General features: G+C 32.1%; 1 protein-coding gene across 2 annotated transcripts; it reads left to right on the top strand.

The window, feature by feature from the left end:
• On the top strand, positions 5,067-9,632 carry LOC109832891 (calcium-dependent protein kinase 10-like). 2 transcript variants are annotated; one of them, XM_020400361.1, is made up of 8 exons: positions 6,241-6,348; positions 6,785-6,891; positions 7,192-7,335; positions 7,447-7,599; positions 7,724-7,839; positions 8,250-8,417; positions 9,009-9,233; positions 9,321-9,632. In XM_020400361.1, the coding sequence occupies exons 2-8, from the start codon at positions 6,843-6,845 to the stop codon at positions 9,438-9,440; spliced, it is 975 nt and encodes a 324-aa protein (XP_020255950.1). In that variant the 5' UTR covers positions 6,241-6,348; positions 6,785-6,842; the 3' UTR covers positions 9,441-9,632. The 2 variants fall into 2 exon arrangements, with proteins under 2 accessions (XP_020255949.1, XP_020255950.1); XM_020400360.1 differs by lacking the exon at positions 6,785-6,891 and having other exon boundaries at positions 5,067-6,348.

The following is a 14,349-nucleotide window of genomic DNA, read 5'->3' on the forward strand; positions in this document are numbered from 1 at the left end:
AGATGACACCTCACTACCAAGCAAAATTTTTTATACGTGGTACCAAACATACCCATATTCTTATATATATATATAAAATAAGTAGTGGTCCAGTGCTGACGAAAGAAACAAAGAAAGCATCAACAAACCGCGCATATTCATACAATTATACGCCAAGTCAAAACCGTCAAGAAACCTCCTTGTCCCATCATTTTGTTGCTATCTACCACACAGGTTAATTTAAGCCGGCATTGCCGGCACGAATCAAGGGTGGGTTTATCGCACTAATTGGAAGATGACACCTCACTACCAAGCAAAATTTTTTATACGTGGTACCAAACATACCCATATTCTTATATATATATATAAAATAAGTAGTGGTCCAGTGCTGACGAAAGAAACAAAGAAAGCATCAACAAACCGCGCATATTCATACAATTATACGCCAAGTCAAAACCGTCAAGAAACCTCCTTGTCCCATCATTTTGTTGCTATCTACCACACAGGTTAATTTAAGCCGGCATTGCCGGCACGAATCAAGGGTGGGTTTATCGCACTAATTGGATCCACATTTTCATTCCTAAATGGGATATTTATTTTACTTAATTTCATTAAAGAGCGTATAATGTCTAAAAAATACATTTCAAAAACCAACACTAAGAGCATAAATTCTATCAGAACAACTCGCATGTGAGTTTGATTCACACAAATGAAAATAAGAGGAAAGTTTGGAATTCATTTTCATTGTATAATCAGAACAATCGACTCACATGAAGGTTGTTATGATAGAATACATATTCTACTTAAAAAATTGTAAATAGACAAATTCAGACTTGAATCACCACACTTCAAATTTGTAAAAGAAATTTCGATCAATAAATAAGTGGGATAAAAAGGAAAACAGATTATGAGTGAATTAAGGCTCTGTTTGGCAAAAATAGCTGAAAGTTGTGAGATTATAATTGAAAGCTGTTAAGCTAGCAGAAAGCTGTGAAATTATAGCTGAAAGCTAATAGCTGTGTATCTAGCTGATTGAAGTAGAAATGTTTGGCAAAAGTAGCTGTACAACTAGCGTAAATTTGTTAAATGACTAAAAAGGACATGTAATATTATTGATATAAAATTAGAATTATTCAACACTCATTTGCCCTAATTATTTAGGTGCAAAAACGAAAGAAAAAAATTTGACAGATCCTTCCCAAAGACAAACGCTACTTGAGGTAGTTTTCCAAAAGCTACCTGCAAAAGACACAATCTCCAAAATAATCTCCTTCTACTAGCTTATTGACAAAGTCAATAAGACATAATATCTTAGATAAGAGACAATCTCTTCTTACCAAACAGTGCCTAAATGATCTCTTGTTCGTGTAAAGACCGTTTTCATTCATCATCTAAATTACATTTAATTATCTATGTGTCTTTTCTTAACGGAAACTTCTCTCATGTCTCTTGACATATTTGCTTAGGGGGTGTTTGATAATCTGAAAGTGAATTTAACATATGTAAGTTACTTTTTTTTGCAAATGACTTTTACATCCATGTCAGCACGCAAGTGAAATACAATGTTTGTTTGAAAAATTAAATTATTATCGAAAGTGCAATGTGAAGATGACGTGGCAAAATAAGATTAATTAGAAAGTATAATTAAAATTAATTAATTAAATTAGTTACATTTTTTGTCACTTTCATGTGACTTCACCACTTTTTTAGGGGAAGTCAAAATTACATTAAATGATATGTTGCAACTTTCTTGCATCTCACTTTTATAACCACTTACATGAAAACAAACACCTTAATTGTTAAATGAAAGTAACTTTCTCACTTTCATCTTTCACTTACATGCAAACAAGAACCAAAAAAAAAAATGGAAATCATTATAGAATATAAAAGCTCATGATTGGGTTTTGCTAACTATTACCTAGATGTCTCGTTTGGTACGTGGGAATGAGTGGGAATGGAATGCAATTCCAACTCATTATTCATGCATAACAAACACGATGTATTTTTAGATGCTAGAATTACTATTCTCACTTCTTATCAATTCCTACTTTATGTGGGGATTGTCATTCCTAACCATTTGACAAGGAATTGATATTTTCACTTAAGTGGGAATAAAAATAATTAAATAATTTTTGATTATACCCTCCTTAAAAGATACGAATAGATATAAATTCCCATACGAAAAATTATTTCTATAGAAATAATATCATTAGCTACTTGTACAAATATACAAATAGATGTAAAATGTTAAAATACTATTCTTTGTTCGCCTTTGCCCTAATTCCGAAGCATCTGTAGTAGAAAAATAATCTCGTCTTTGCCTCAACGCGACTCAGTTAGGTGACCATTATTTCTTTTTAAACTATGTATGTGTGGCTAATCTTTACCTAATCTTTACAGCAATATTTTTTTATCTTTTGGCGAGTAGGTTACGTAATCTATTGGTAAATTAGGTTAGCAAATATTTTATTTTTGGATGTATGATTTGAAGTTCCATTGAAGCAAATATTTTATTTTTTTGGATGTTTTCTATTCCTAATCAATTTTTTGAAAGTTAAAGGTGCATTTGAAATTTTATAAAAATTTTATATACAGACTAAAAGTTAACATGTTTTTCTAATCCTTTAAAAGTTAGTGTTTTCTTCTGATCTCTCTCTTCATGTATGGACATGGAATTCAGCCATAAATCATGTAGCATGGATATGGAATTCAGTCTATTATATACGTTTGTGCACAGTGATGCTAGTAGCATTAGCTGCTCGGACAAGTGGTAGACATGTAGCATTAGAAGTTAGAAATGTGGAATTATAATTATTTATAATCAAAAATAGTTTCTATGAAAATTATTTTTTAATTAGTAAGCCAAAAGTCTGAAACTATTGTTGAGGCGGTGTGCCAAAATATAACTATCAACTGAAAAATTATTTCTATAAGAAAAATATCATTTCTATAGAACTTATTTTTCTAAAAAATTGAATTGTTTAGTCATTTTTAATTTTTTTATGTTATTAAAATTCTGTGTTTTTGTAAGAGCATTATTATAAAACTAAATTTTATTCTCACTTGTGAACAAATGATACCAAACATGGGAATGAGAATAAGATTGACATTCCCTTTTCATTCTCTAAACACGCCCAAACATAAGAATGAGAATGCGCATTTCATTCCCACATATATTCCATTCCATTCCTACATTTTTTTCCATTCTTACTTAACTCCATTCTCGCGTACCAAATGAGGCATGAGGGCAATTGTTAGGGATAAGAGAAAAAGAGAGACAATTGTGAGTGAGACCCGATGTTTCTCATAAACTCTCTTCTTCATCATCTCTCTCTCGATCCTCCTCTCTCCTCCTTAACCATTGTCATTATAAAAATGATTAGCAAGACACATTTTAACAAGTTACTCTTTGATTTGCATGCTAAAGTTTTATAACTTCTAAAAACCTTGCGTTTTAAAAAAATCAACAGAATCAAATCACTCTTGCGAAAAAATAGTGAATGCTCAATACTTGAAAGTATCAACGATGATGTTATCAACTTGCAAAAACCAGAAATGCCCTCACATTTTTGTATCATGCATGCATAGTTCGCATTAGAGTACTAATAAAACAATAAAAACATGTAAATGGATTAAGATTTCAAATTTGGATCTTATCCACTATCAAAAATAGTGGAGGAACTATTACTTAAATCCGTTCATTTATTGTATAATGAATGGTTAAGATTTGTCTTCTTTAGCGGATGTTTGTTTGCAAAAAAAAAAAGAGAAATGGAGGATTTGAAATCAGACCCCTTAGCCACATAGGATTTTAATTTCTAGACATTTCCATTCTTAGTGTTTGTTTCGCTGGGTGATTTAAAGAAATGGGGGGTGAAATGAGGGTGCCATATCAGATTTTGTAGAAAACTTATTTCAGACCAAAAGTGGTTGAAATGAGTGAGAAATGTCACATCGCTGAATATTTAATTGTTAGGTTCACTGTTGAAACGACGACAATAAGGTAAATGGTAATATTTAATGTCATGTTGCTGAATATTTAATTGGAAAACTTATTTGATTTCTTAAATTTTGGATGTTCAAACAAACCCAAGAAATGAGAAACAATGTTTTCCAGCTTATGATTTCAATGTGAAACAAACCAAATAAGTTAAATAGGGGAAACCCTTTGAAATGTCTAGAAATGGTTTTCAAACTAGTTTTCTGTTTTTTTTTCGGAAATGTACCAATTAGACCCTTAGTATAAAATAGGAACAATTTGCAATTCATGAGGACAAGTTTCCTAAAATCAAAGAAAATGAAATAGGACCCCGGAAACGATTAAAAGTTTATTTCCATTCATTTTCATCCTTAAAAATCACCAACGTCATCCAATAATATAGTGACAACTCATCTCATCTCCTTTATTACTTTTAAGAAGTGAACTAAACACAAGAAAAGAACCTATTATAGGAAATATGTTTTCTTTTCTTTGATTTCCTTGTTTTTTTATCCAACCAAATAGCCAGAACAAATTATAATTACTTATAACCACCTATAAAACAATCAATAATTTAAATTAAAAGTAATGATCTCACACTTAATTTTTTTTATAGTGAAGAGAATCCAAATTCTTAATAATTCTCGATGCATGAAAATTTACTTTTGCTCACGCCTTATTATTATTATTTTTTAAGAAAAAGGGGATAAAAGGAATATTTGCATTAGGGCTTGTTTGGATTGAGGGGAATGAGAGTGAAGGGAAGTTAGGGGAACCATTCACCTCCATTCAACTTGTTTGGGAACACTTAGGAGGTGAAGTTAATTCACCCTAGTTCCCCTTGGTTCACCCCCTAATAGTATAAAAATTGTTACCTTCAAATTGGGGTGTAACCAAGGGGAAGGGAACTCCCTTCCCTTCCCTTCCCTTCCCTTTACTCAGTTTCTCTTAACTTCCCTTCACCCCTACAAATCCAAACATGCCCTTAAAATGCCACCAAAAATAGACCAACCAGCTTCAAACGCGTCTATTTGACTATGATTCCGGCTTCGGCGTCAAAATGACAGTTATGCGCCTCTACATGGCAGCCCCACGAATTTACGTTACTGCCCTTCTCCTCATTCGCGCCTGCTCCCTCTCTCTCTTCAGCCTGCTATTTAATCAATCTCTCTCTCTCTCTCCTTTTCTTGTTCTCTATTAAATATATAGTTGGAATTTTTCTGGGTTTTGGGTAAGTTTTTTTTTTTATAATTAGAACATAGTTTGTCAACTAGTTTTCTCTCTGATTCAATCTCCTTACACACAAAAGGAAGTTTTCATTTTTTTCAACACCTTTCTGTATATTATACTCAATTCCATAAATTTCCCTATTAAAAAAAAATCAAAATTTAAGTCTCTGTGTATACTTAAATTATCAAAACCCCAACGACTGATTCTTCGAAATTTCCCACCCACCTCCTAATTTTCCTACCAAAGTTTCAATCTTTAATACCTTTCAACACAAACCCTTGTCTTCAATCTAATGCGATCATCAATCTTCAATCTCATCAGAGCTTAGAACACACAAAATTCAATGGGCAACACCTGCGTTGGCCCGAGTATAGCCAAAAATGGCTTCTTTCAATCAGTTTCAGCCACTCTATGGCGAGCTCGATCACCCGAAGCAGAACCCGAATCCACTAACCCCAAGATCAACCCCAATGGCCCGGAAAACAAGCCCCCTGAACCCGTTAAGATCCCCGAACCAGACCCGAAACCCGTTATCCGCCCGCGGCCCCCTACTGAAGAACAAAGCCCAATCCCCAGCCCCCCTCCTCCTGTAATCCCCCATAAGAGATCACCATTGCAAGTAAACAGAGTCTCGAGTGGAGGCAGGCAAAAGAATTCAGTCCTAAAGCACAAAACCCAAAACTTAAAGGACCTGTACTCCTTAGGAAAAAAGCTAGGAGCTGGCCAATTTGGTACTACTTACCTCTGCATTGAGAAGGAAACGGGCAAGGAATTTGCTTGCAAGTCAATCTTAAAGAGGAAATTGACATCCGAGGATGATATCGAAGATGTTAGAAGAGAGATTCAAATAATGCATCATTTATCGGGGAATCCCAACGTTATCTCGATAAAAGGGGCTTATGAGGATGCAGTGGCCGTTCATGTTGTGATGGGGCTTTGTGCGGGTGGCGAGCTTTTTGATAGGATTGTGAAGAAAGGGCATTATACTGAGAGGAAAGCTGCAGAGCTCACTAGGGTTATTGTTGGCGTTGTTGAGGCTTGTCACTCTCTGGGGGTCATGCATAGAGATCTTAAGCCTGAGAACTTTCTGTTTGTTGATCGGAGTGAGGAGGCGGCGCTTAAGACTATTGATTTTGGGTTGTCTGTTTTCTTTAAGCCAGGTGAATTTCTAGTTCTTCTTTGGTTCTCTCTTTTGAATTGCTTAGATAGATTCACATGATTATTTTCTTTTATAGTGATTCTAGTTCTGATTAGATCTAATTGATTTTATCACCTTTGGTAGATGCTACGAAGTGTTGTGAAAATACTTGTTTCTCCTGCTGTAATTACATTTTTTGTGCCAGAAACTCATTAGATTCAGCTGAATGAAAGTGACTTTATTAGTTAATCAACTGTCTTGTTCGTTGTATTGAGCCTGTGATTTCTATAGGAGAGGATGCCGAGATTAATTATCTGTGGCTTTATCATTAATGTTTATGGCGTGCTTGTTTGATGACTCAATGTTGAAAATATTGCCACACATATGTAAGCTTTCATTTGCAAAAAAGAAAATACTTTTCTAAATATAGCGGACATTTATTTGCGAACCTTCTTCAGGTGATCTTGGATTATGCAGGAAGCAGAAATAAAGTTTTGGTGCATGGCAGATCTATGAATGCAGGGGCATATGCTTTCACTAGCAAATACATCCGTACACTGTCAAGGTTCAAAAGTGCATAATTGTGCTTTCTTCAGCACATATAGATGGTGGCATGGTGCATTATAAACTGTGGGCTTAATTTTTTCAGTAGACTTTGATTTTTTTCAAATAAGGGAGTTAATGTTTTCATATAGCAACTGGTAAAACAACGATAAGGGTCCTTGAGAATCTTTTGTAGTTATATAACAATCTCAAATAGCCCTAAGTACCCTGAAATGGATAGTTCTCTTATCAGAAGACAACCATATTTTATAAGCTTTTCCTTATTCAGTTTAATTTTATAGTAGTTACCTATATATTTCAGGAGAAATATTCAATGATGTTGTTGGTAGCCCTTACTATGTTGCACCTGAAGTCCTAAAAAAGCGCTATGGACCGGAGGCAGATGTGTGGAGTGCTGGAGTAATTATTTACATTTTGCTTTGTGGTGTTCCTCCATTTTGGGCAGGTTTATTACATTATGCTTCCTATTAAAAGTTCATGCAGTATTTTTAGCTCTTGATATTATCTTTCCATATTCACTGATAGTGATATGGTTTTGATTTTCTTTTAAATGCAGAAACTGAGCAAGGCATATTTGAAGAAGTTTTGACTGGCAAGCTTGATTTTGAGTCAGATCCATGGCCCAGTATCTCAGCTAGTGCCAAAGATCTTGTAAGGAGAATGCTTGTTAGAGATCCGAAGTGTCGGTTGACTGCTCATGAAGTTCTATGTAAGTTCAATTATTGTCAAAAATATTTGATAAATGTAATTGAGAATTCAATTCAACTTTGACAGAAACAATTAACTATATATAACTTTGTACTTAATTTGGTTTGCTATTTGATTTATTACAGGCCATCCTTGGGTTCAGGTTGGTGGTGTGGCACCTGATAAGCCTCTGGATTCTGCGGTTCTTTCTCGCTTGAAACAATTTTCTGCAATGAACAAGCTAAAAAAGATGGCTCTGAGAGTAAGTATCAGAAAGCTTATATATACATACATCGATAATTAGAAATGATTAAAGAATATTATTTGTGAGTAATTGAGCTTTCAAGAAATGCATGAACTGAAGTATTTACTACACATAGGGAAGGACATGCTATTATCTAATATATTCATTTTCTCGATTACATACAGCTACTTTATTTCGAAAAATAAGTTTCAATCTTGAAATTTATGAATAGCTCCATATCTCTGTACAATTTAACTACTTTCAATTATTATTTGTGATTGAGGTTTCCTTTTAAGACAACACATCGAGAACGCTTACCTGTGGGAAAAAGAAAGCAATTAGAGGAAACTATTATGATCAACCGAAATGCTCATATACACATGCTAGATTAACATCCAGACAGAGGTTAATGAAGCTGTTTTTTTTAGGTAATTGCTGAGAACCTTTCTGAGGATGAAATTGCTGGACTCAAGCAAATGTTCAAGATGATAGACACTGATAATAGTGGGCAAATTACTTTCGAAGAACTCAAGGTTGGGTTAGAAAGAGTTGGTGCAAAACTTAAGGAGTCTGAAATTTATGCACTTATGAAAGCAGTAAGTATCTGTTCAAATTTAAATACCAGCATATTCATTCCATGTTTGATCCTTTATTATTATATCTCAAGTCTTTTTTTTTAGGTATAACTGTGATGAGAGGCTATTTTCCACCATGTCATGACTGCAGAGTTTTTTTTTCCTTGCTTTTTTTTGGGTAAATTCACAAAACTACTGTGAATGGGTAGGAGTTATGTAGAAATACTAGAAAAAGGATATCTATCATAAACTTTTGAATCCATATTTATCAGTACTATCAGAAAACCACCCATGATTAAGTGTCATGGATGTTCATTTATGTTTTAAAAAACTACCACAAACTTTCTTTTTATTGTGAGATAATTATTATGGACTTCCAGTTACTATTATGAAGCTACCATATAGTTTTTGGATACTATATGATATTTTTCTGCTCATCTGAAAGTTTAGTCTTTTTCTCTAATATATACTTTATGGTAAATTTGTACAAAACCTGTAATAGTCAATGTTTCTCTTGTGAATTTTACCTTCGTTTATTTTCATGAATTTTTTCACCTATTCTTTACATCAAAATTGTCTCAGACTTCTCATTTTCCCCCCTCTTTTCCTCAGGCCGATGTTGATAACAGTGGCACAATAGATTACGGGGAGTTCATAGCTGCAACTCTACATCTAAACAAAATCGAAAGAGAAGACCATTTATTTGCAGCATTCTCTTATTTTGACAAAGACGGTAGTGGCTATATCACTCAAGATGAGCTACAACAAGCTTGCGAGGAGTTTGGTATTGAAGATGCTCAACTTGAGGAAATGATCCGAGATGTTGATCAAGACAATGTAATTAATCCTTTATCTCTATGAATTTTCTCAGTATTTAAAATGCAATTTCATGGGGCTAACCTTTTTCATTTATTTCTTTTTCAGGATGGACTCATAGATTATAATGAGTTTGTAGCGATGATGCAAAAAGGTAATGCAGTATTTGGAAAGAAAGGGCCGCAGCAAAATCTCAGTTTCGGTTTAAGAGACGCTCTAAAGCTCTAAGGGGCCTTTTCCTTCTTTTATTTTTTCTTTTAATCCTTACATGTAGATTTATGAGATTTTTAAAGATGAGTTGTGAAGAACGGGAAGTGCTCTTAGAACTTAAATTGTAAACAAAGTTATATTTGCATCCTACTTGTTCTTCCAGCTACTTTGAGTATTAAAATCAAGTATAGAGAACAAATAATGCTCACAAATAAGGGAGTTAATTTTTCTTTTACTTTATCAATTATAAAGATGAAGATAATGTAGCAAAATTTTACTGACAGGTATAGGTCGATTTTAATTGTTTGTTTCTCTATACTTGTCTACTGTAGTTCAGGTTGAAAGAAAAGATTACGAGGACTACTTCGAAAAGAATTAAACCCAAAACTTGTCAAATTATCATCAGTTTGAAGGCACTCGCGTATAAACTTTCAAAGTATTTACAACAAAAATAAACATATGTGATTGAAGCAATGTGTATTTTTTCAGCCTATACGATCACCATTAGCCGACTATTGAATTTTTGAATTCGATATTTTTTTACAATACATTTTTAGTTCCCTCCGGTTTCTCAGTTATCAAAAGTAAACCCTGTTTGTATGATTATCCTTCTTTTGAGTGATAATCTTCTTTAAAATTTTTCTCAAATGAATCATCTTTGGTATATCTCTTTTCCAATTTTGAAATCTGGATTTCTGTTTATTTCCCTTTCAATAACCTGACCAAGATATCTAAAAGAAAGGACCACAAGCATTAATAGAAATATTCATGTTAGTAGTATCGTCTTGCTCAAATAGATTAAGAATATCAATCAGCCAGAAAGCGTGAACATTTACATTCATATATTAATCATGAAAATAATCATACTAACTAAATTGAAAAGTCCCTTTTTTTAGTTTGTAAACATTTGAGTTCAATATTATAATATAATACATTCATGACACGGTTAAGAGGGAAAATATAGGGAGCGTTGTGTATCTGGTACTGAACTATACAAAATCAACAACTAAATGGATTATATGCTTATGAATCAGTTGATAACAACATAAATGATTAGAACGCACAGAATAAACTTTAATAGTGATATGAATGAACATTGAATAAAAAGAAACAAAAATTAGACATCGAAGCCGTGCTTTGTGTTGATGTCCGGGACTCAGCAGCGAGATCAGAAGATAATCTCGAGTTAGTGGCGGGGCTTAGAGCGAATATGGATGGTATAGGTCCCCCATTCCTTCTTACGTCCGATCCCTTGTTGAGAATAAGAGAGCTGCAAAATAAGCACATTAGATGATCAGAGTTGGGTTCTCCGATCTCCGACGATCAAGTCAGTCTAGAGCGTGAGTGGAGAATCAATTAACTAAATAAGTTCTGAATGTATCAAGTTAGTCAGCCAGACTTGACGTCCCTGTAGCCCCATAGGGGTGCTCTTCTTTTGGAGGAAGAGATGAGCTCATATATATATATATACTAGTTTTTACACACGTGCAATGCACGTGATTTAATACCATGATTAAGTATTTTTAGCAGTTTGTGCTCATTTTTTTCTTTAAACTCTTACATCCCGATTATTTTTTTATGTTTGTTTAAATGGGATACACCCAATTTAAATTTTCATGTTGATATTTGAATTGACAAAAAACAAATATAATTTAAAAATAATTTGAATTTTCATATTATTTTTGACCGATATGAAACTAAGCTTTATTTGAGAAAGTATAGCATTGCAAAGTGAAAAATATTAAAATAGTGTTATACAAGGAAGGTGAATATTTAAAACCAATATGGCAAAATGATTGATTTAAAGTATGTTAAAACGATGCAAAAGAGAATATGAAGTTTATTCCTAATCATTGATAGACTTCATAAAAAAATATAAATTAAAGATTAATACTAACTCTAGTATACTTTTATATGATAAAAACATCCACATAAGAATATAAAAGTACTGAAAAAAATTCATGAAACTCCCTTCTAAAGATTCCTAATTTCACTCAAAATAATTAAACTATTCTATAAAATATTCATAAAATATTGTTTTTATTTCTTCTATTTTATTTTTTATTGAGTTAAGATCAATCCTTCTTCAGGTTTATCATTTATCATTTCTCGGACAATTCTAGAGTATTGTCTTCATCATCTACATCAATTGTGACATCAGGCTAATTTTGTATTTTTTATGCTATTATCTTTCCTAGGCTCGTTAATTTTTTATCATCTCATTTAACTTTACAAAGAAGTCAAATGTACTTATGATGTTCAACACAAACTGCTCAAAATATAGACTTTGATTTTTTTCTATTTCAATGAGAATAAATATTAATTTCATATATATAAAATTCTTTGTGTTCCTAATTTATTACTTAAATAAATTAGAAGCTATCTCTTTATTTTCCTCTAAAATGAATTCTTCTGATGTGCATCCAATAAGAATTTCTGTTATTTCAATAATATTACCTTTGCTCTATCCCTGTCATTTTCCATAAAGATCTAAACTAAATACCTGCATTATTCATTACCAATTTCTCTTAGATTATAATATTAATATTTAATTTGAAGAACACAGTATGGAATTTATGAATACTTACTAATTTTTCTTATGTCTTCCATGGAGATTTTTTCTTTGATTAGGATAAAGTTATTAAATTATTTTTTAATGTAACTCATTCAGTGCTTCATTAATAGATATGTCTTATGTTAATGCCAATTCAAGTGATTCATTGACGTTTTCTGAATTTTAGATTTATTTCCATCACTTTCCCATTTGCAATGGAAATAACTCAATTCTTTTAAAGTTATCTCTAAATATTCTAATAGTTTCTCCATATGTAATTCCTTGTATTCTTTTACCCTATAAATATTATTAACGTCAAAGATTAAAGTTTCTAAATTAAAATCAATTAATGCTAAGGTATAATATTATAGTGTTTTATCATTTCTATGGATTTAAACATCTATCAATTAATGTTACGAATGTATTTTGGCTACCCCAACTTATTACTAAAATTATATGAAATTACTTTAATTTATATAGTGCCGATAATTTTTAATCTATAATATTTTTAAAAATTTTATCCATTAACCGGATGTTTTTAATCAATTCTTATTGTTTTTGTTTACCAGTATCAACTTAGACTATTCTTAGATGCTGAAAATGGATAGTAAATCCCTAAATTAGAAATTTTAATATATATATATATATATATATATATATATATATATATATGAAAAATACCAAACAATTACACTTTTCTTTGCCAAGTTTTAAAATTTTAGCCCATTTTTGTGGTTTTGAACTTTGAGGGTGTGATTTATAATTTTTAAATTTTTGAAAGAGTTTTTAAAAAAATTTACTTTTAAGTTTGGTAGTTGTAAATTCTATGTTTCATGTGTTGGTGGTAATTTTTTAAATGTTAGTATTTTCTTGTAACTCTAAAATTTTGAGGGTGTCTTTTACAATTATTAAAATTATAGATTAATTTTGAAAAATATTAAATTTCAGCGGTCTACCAATCGACGAATTTGATGTGTGCTAGTTAAAATTTTTGAAAATTTAGAGTTTTTTTTTTACGATTTTTAAATTTTGAAGGAGTTTTTAAAAATTTTAAGGTTAATTTTGGCAAATTTTAATTTTTTAGGTGTCTAAGGATAATATCTTGAATTCATCTTATTTTATTTACAAATTTTAGAATTTTAGGGTGGCTTTTTATAATTTGAACTTTTGAAGGTGTTTCTATAATTTTTGAGATATTGAGGGTGTTAATTAAAAAATTTAAATTTAAATGTCAAAAATTTTAGGTGTATCATGGTAATCTCTTGAATTCATCTGTGTTGTTTGTAAGTTTTAAAATTTTAGAATTTTAATGTGCTTGTCTGTAATTTAAACTTTTGAGGGTGTTTCTATAATTTTTGAGACATTGAGGTGTTAACTGTAAATTTTAAATTCTTTGCAAACTGATGTTAATTTTTTAATTTCATGTTTTTTATTTTAAGTTTTGAAACATTGGGATGATTTTTATAATTTTAAACTTTTCAGGGTCTTTTCTGCAATTTTAAAACTTTTTATGGTTTTTTTACAATACTTCATGTATTATAATATGTTATCTACTTGTAATTTCTTTATCTTAACAAACTAATATCATTTTTATGTTTTATATATTTTAGTTTTTTTAAATTGTTAAGCTAAACATGGTTTACATAGGATTAGGATAAGATATGATTATGATTAGGATAGATTAAGATATAAATAAAATATTCAAAATAGTGAAGGGTAATATTGACCATTGAAAATTAAAATTTAATTATAGATAAGGTAGTTCAAACTATAAAGGGGTATATTTGTCTAAAAAAGATTTTCCGAACTCGTGCTTTTAAAGGGAGTACAGCTGAGAGGGATAGAAACGTAATTGTGGTCAGATCCAGACAGACAGTTGAATCGGTAAATAGCTTTACAGGTATCGACTGGAGATGCGATGAGTCATCACTGATCTAATGTGATAGTGACTGAGAGGGCGTGGTGCTGATGAAGGGTGGTGAGTCATAGAGACTTGTGGCATAAGATGTGATGATGATGGCTAGGTGTTGGCAAGGATTTCGAGGTCAAACCGTCTCTTGACTCGGCTCTACGAGTTTGATGACAGTGCCACAGTTTTTGTCGGCCTCGCGAATTATCGACCTGGCCTTGAGTGAATGGGGCTCGATACAAATGATGAGGTCAAGTAAGAGTTTGTCTCGACTCGACTCTCATGGGGAAGAGAGGAGTGCCCATGCTGCTCGAGTTACCCCAGGCGGGTGTGAGCTAATAATCAATGTGGGACGCGTGTCAGCTCTAAGAAAAGGATTAACACTTAGGTTAAATGATGACATAACGGTGGACCCTTTCGCTCGAACTCGGGTAGCCAAGTCCGAGTGAAATAGAATTGTGGCT

Source organism: Asparagus officinalis, chromosome 3 (assembly GCF_001876935.1).
Source record: "Asparagus officinalis chromosome 3, Aspof.V1, whole genome shotgun sequence".
Classification (NCBI taxonomy): Eukaryota; Viridiplantae; Streptophyta; class Magnoliopsida; order Asparagales; family Asparagaceae; genus Asparagus; species Asparagus officinalis.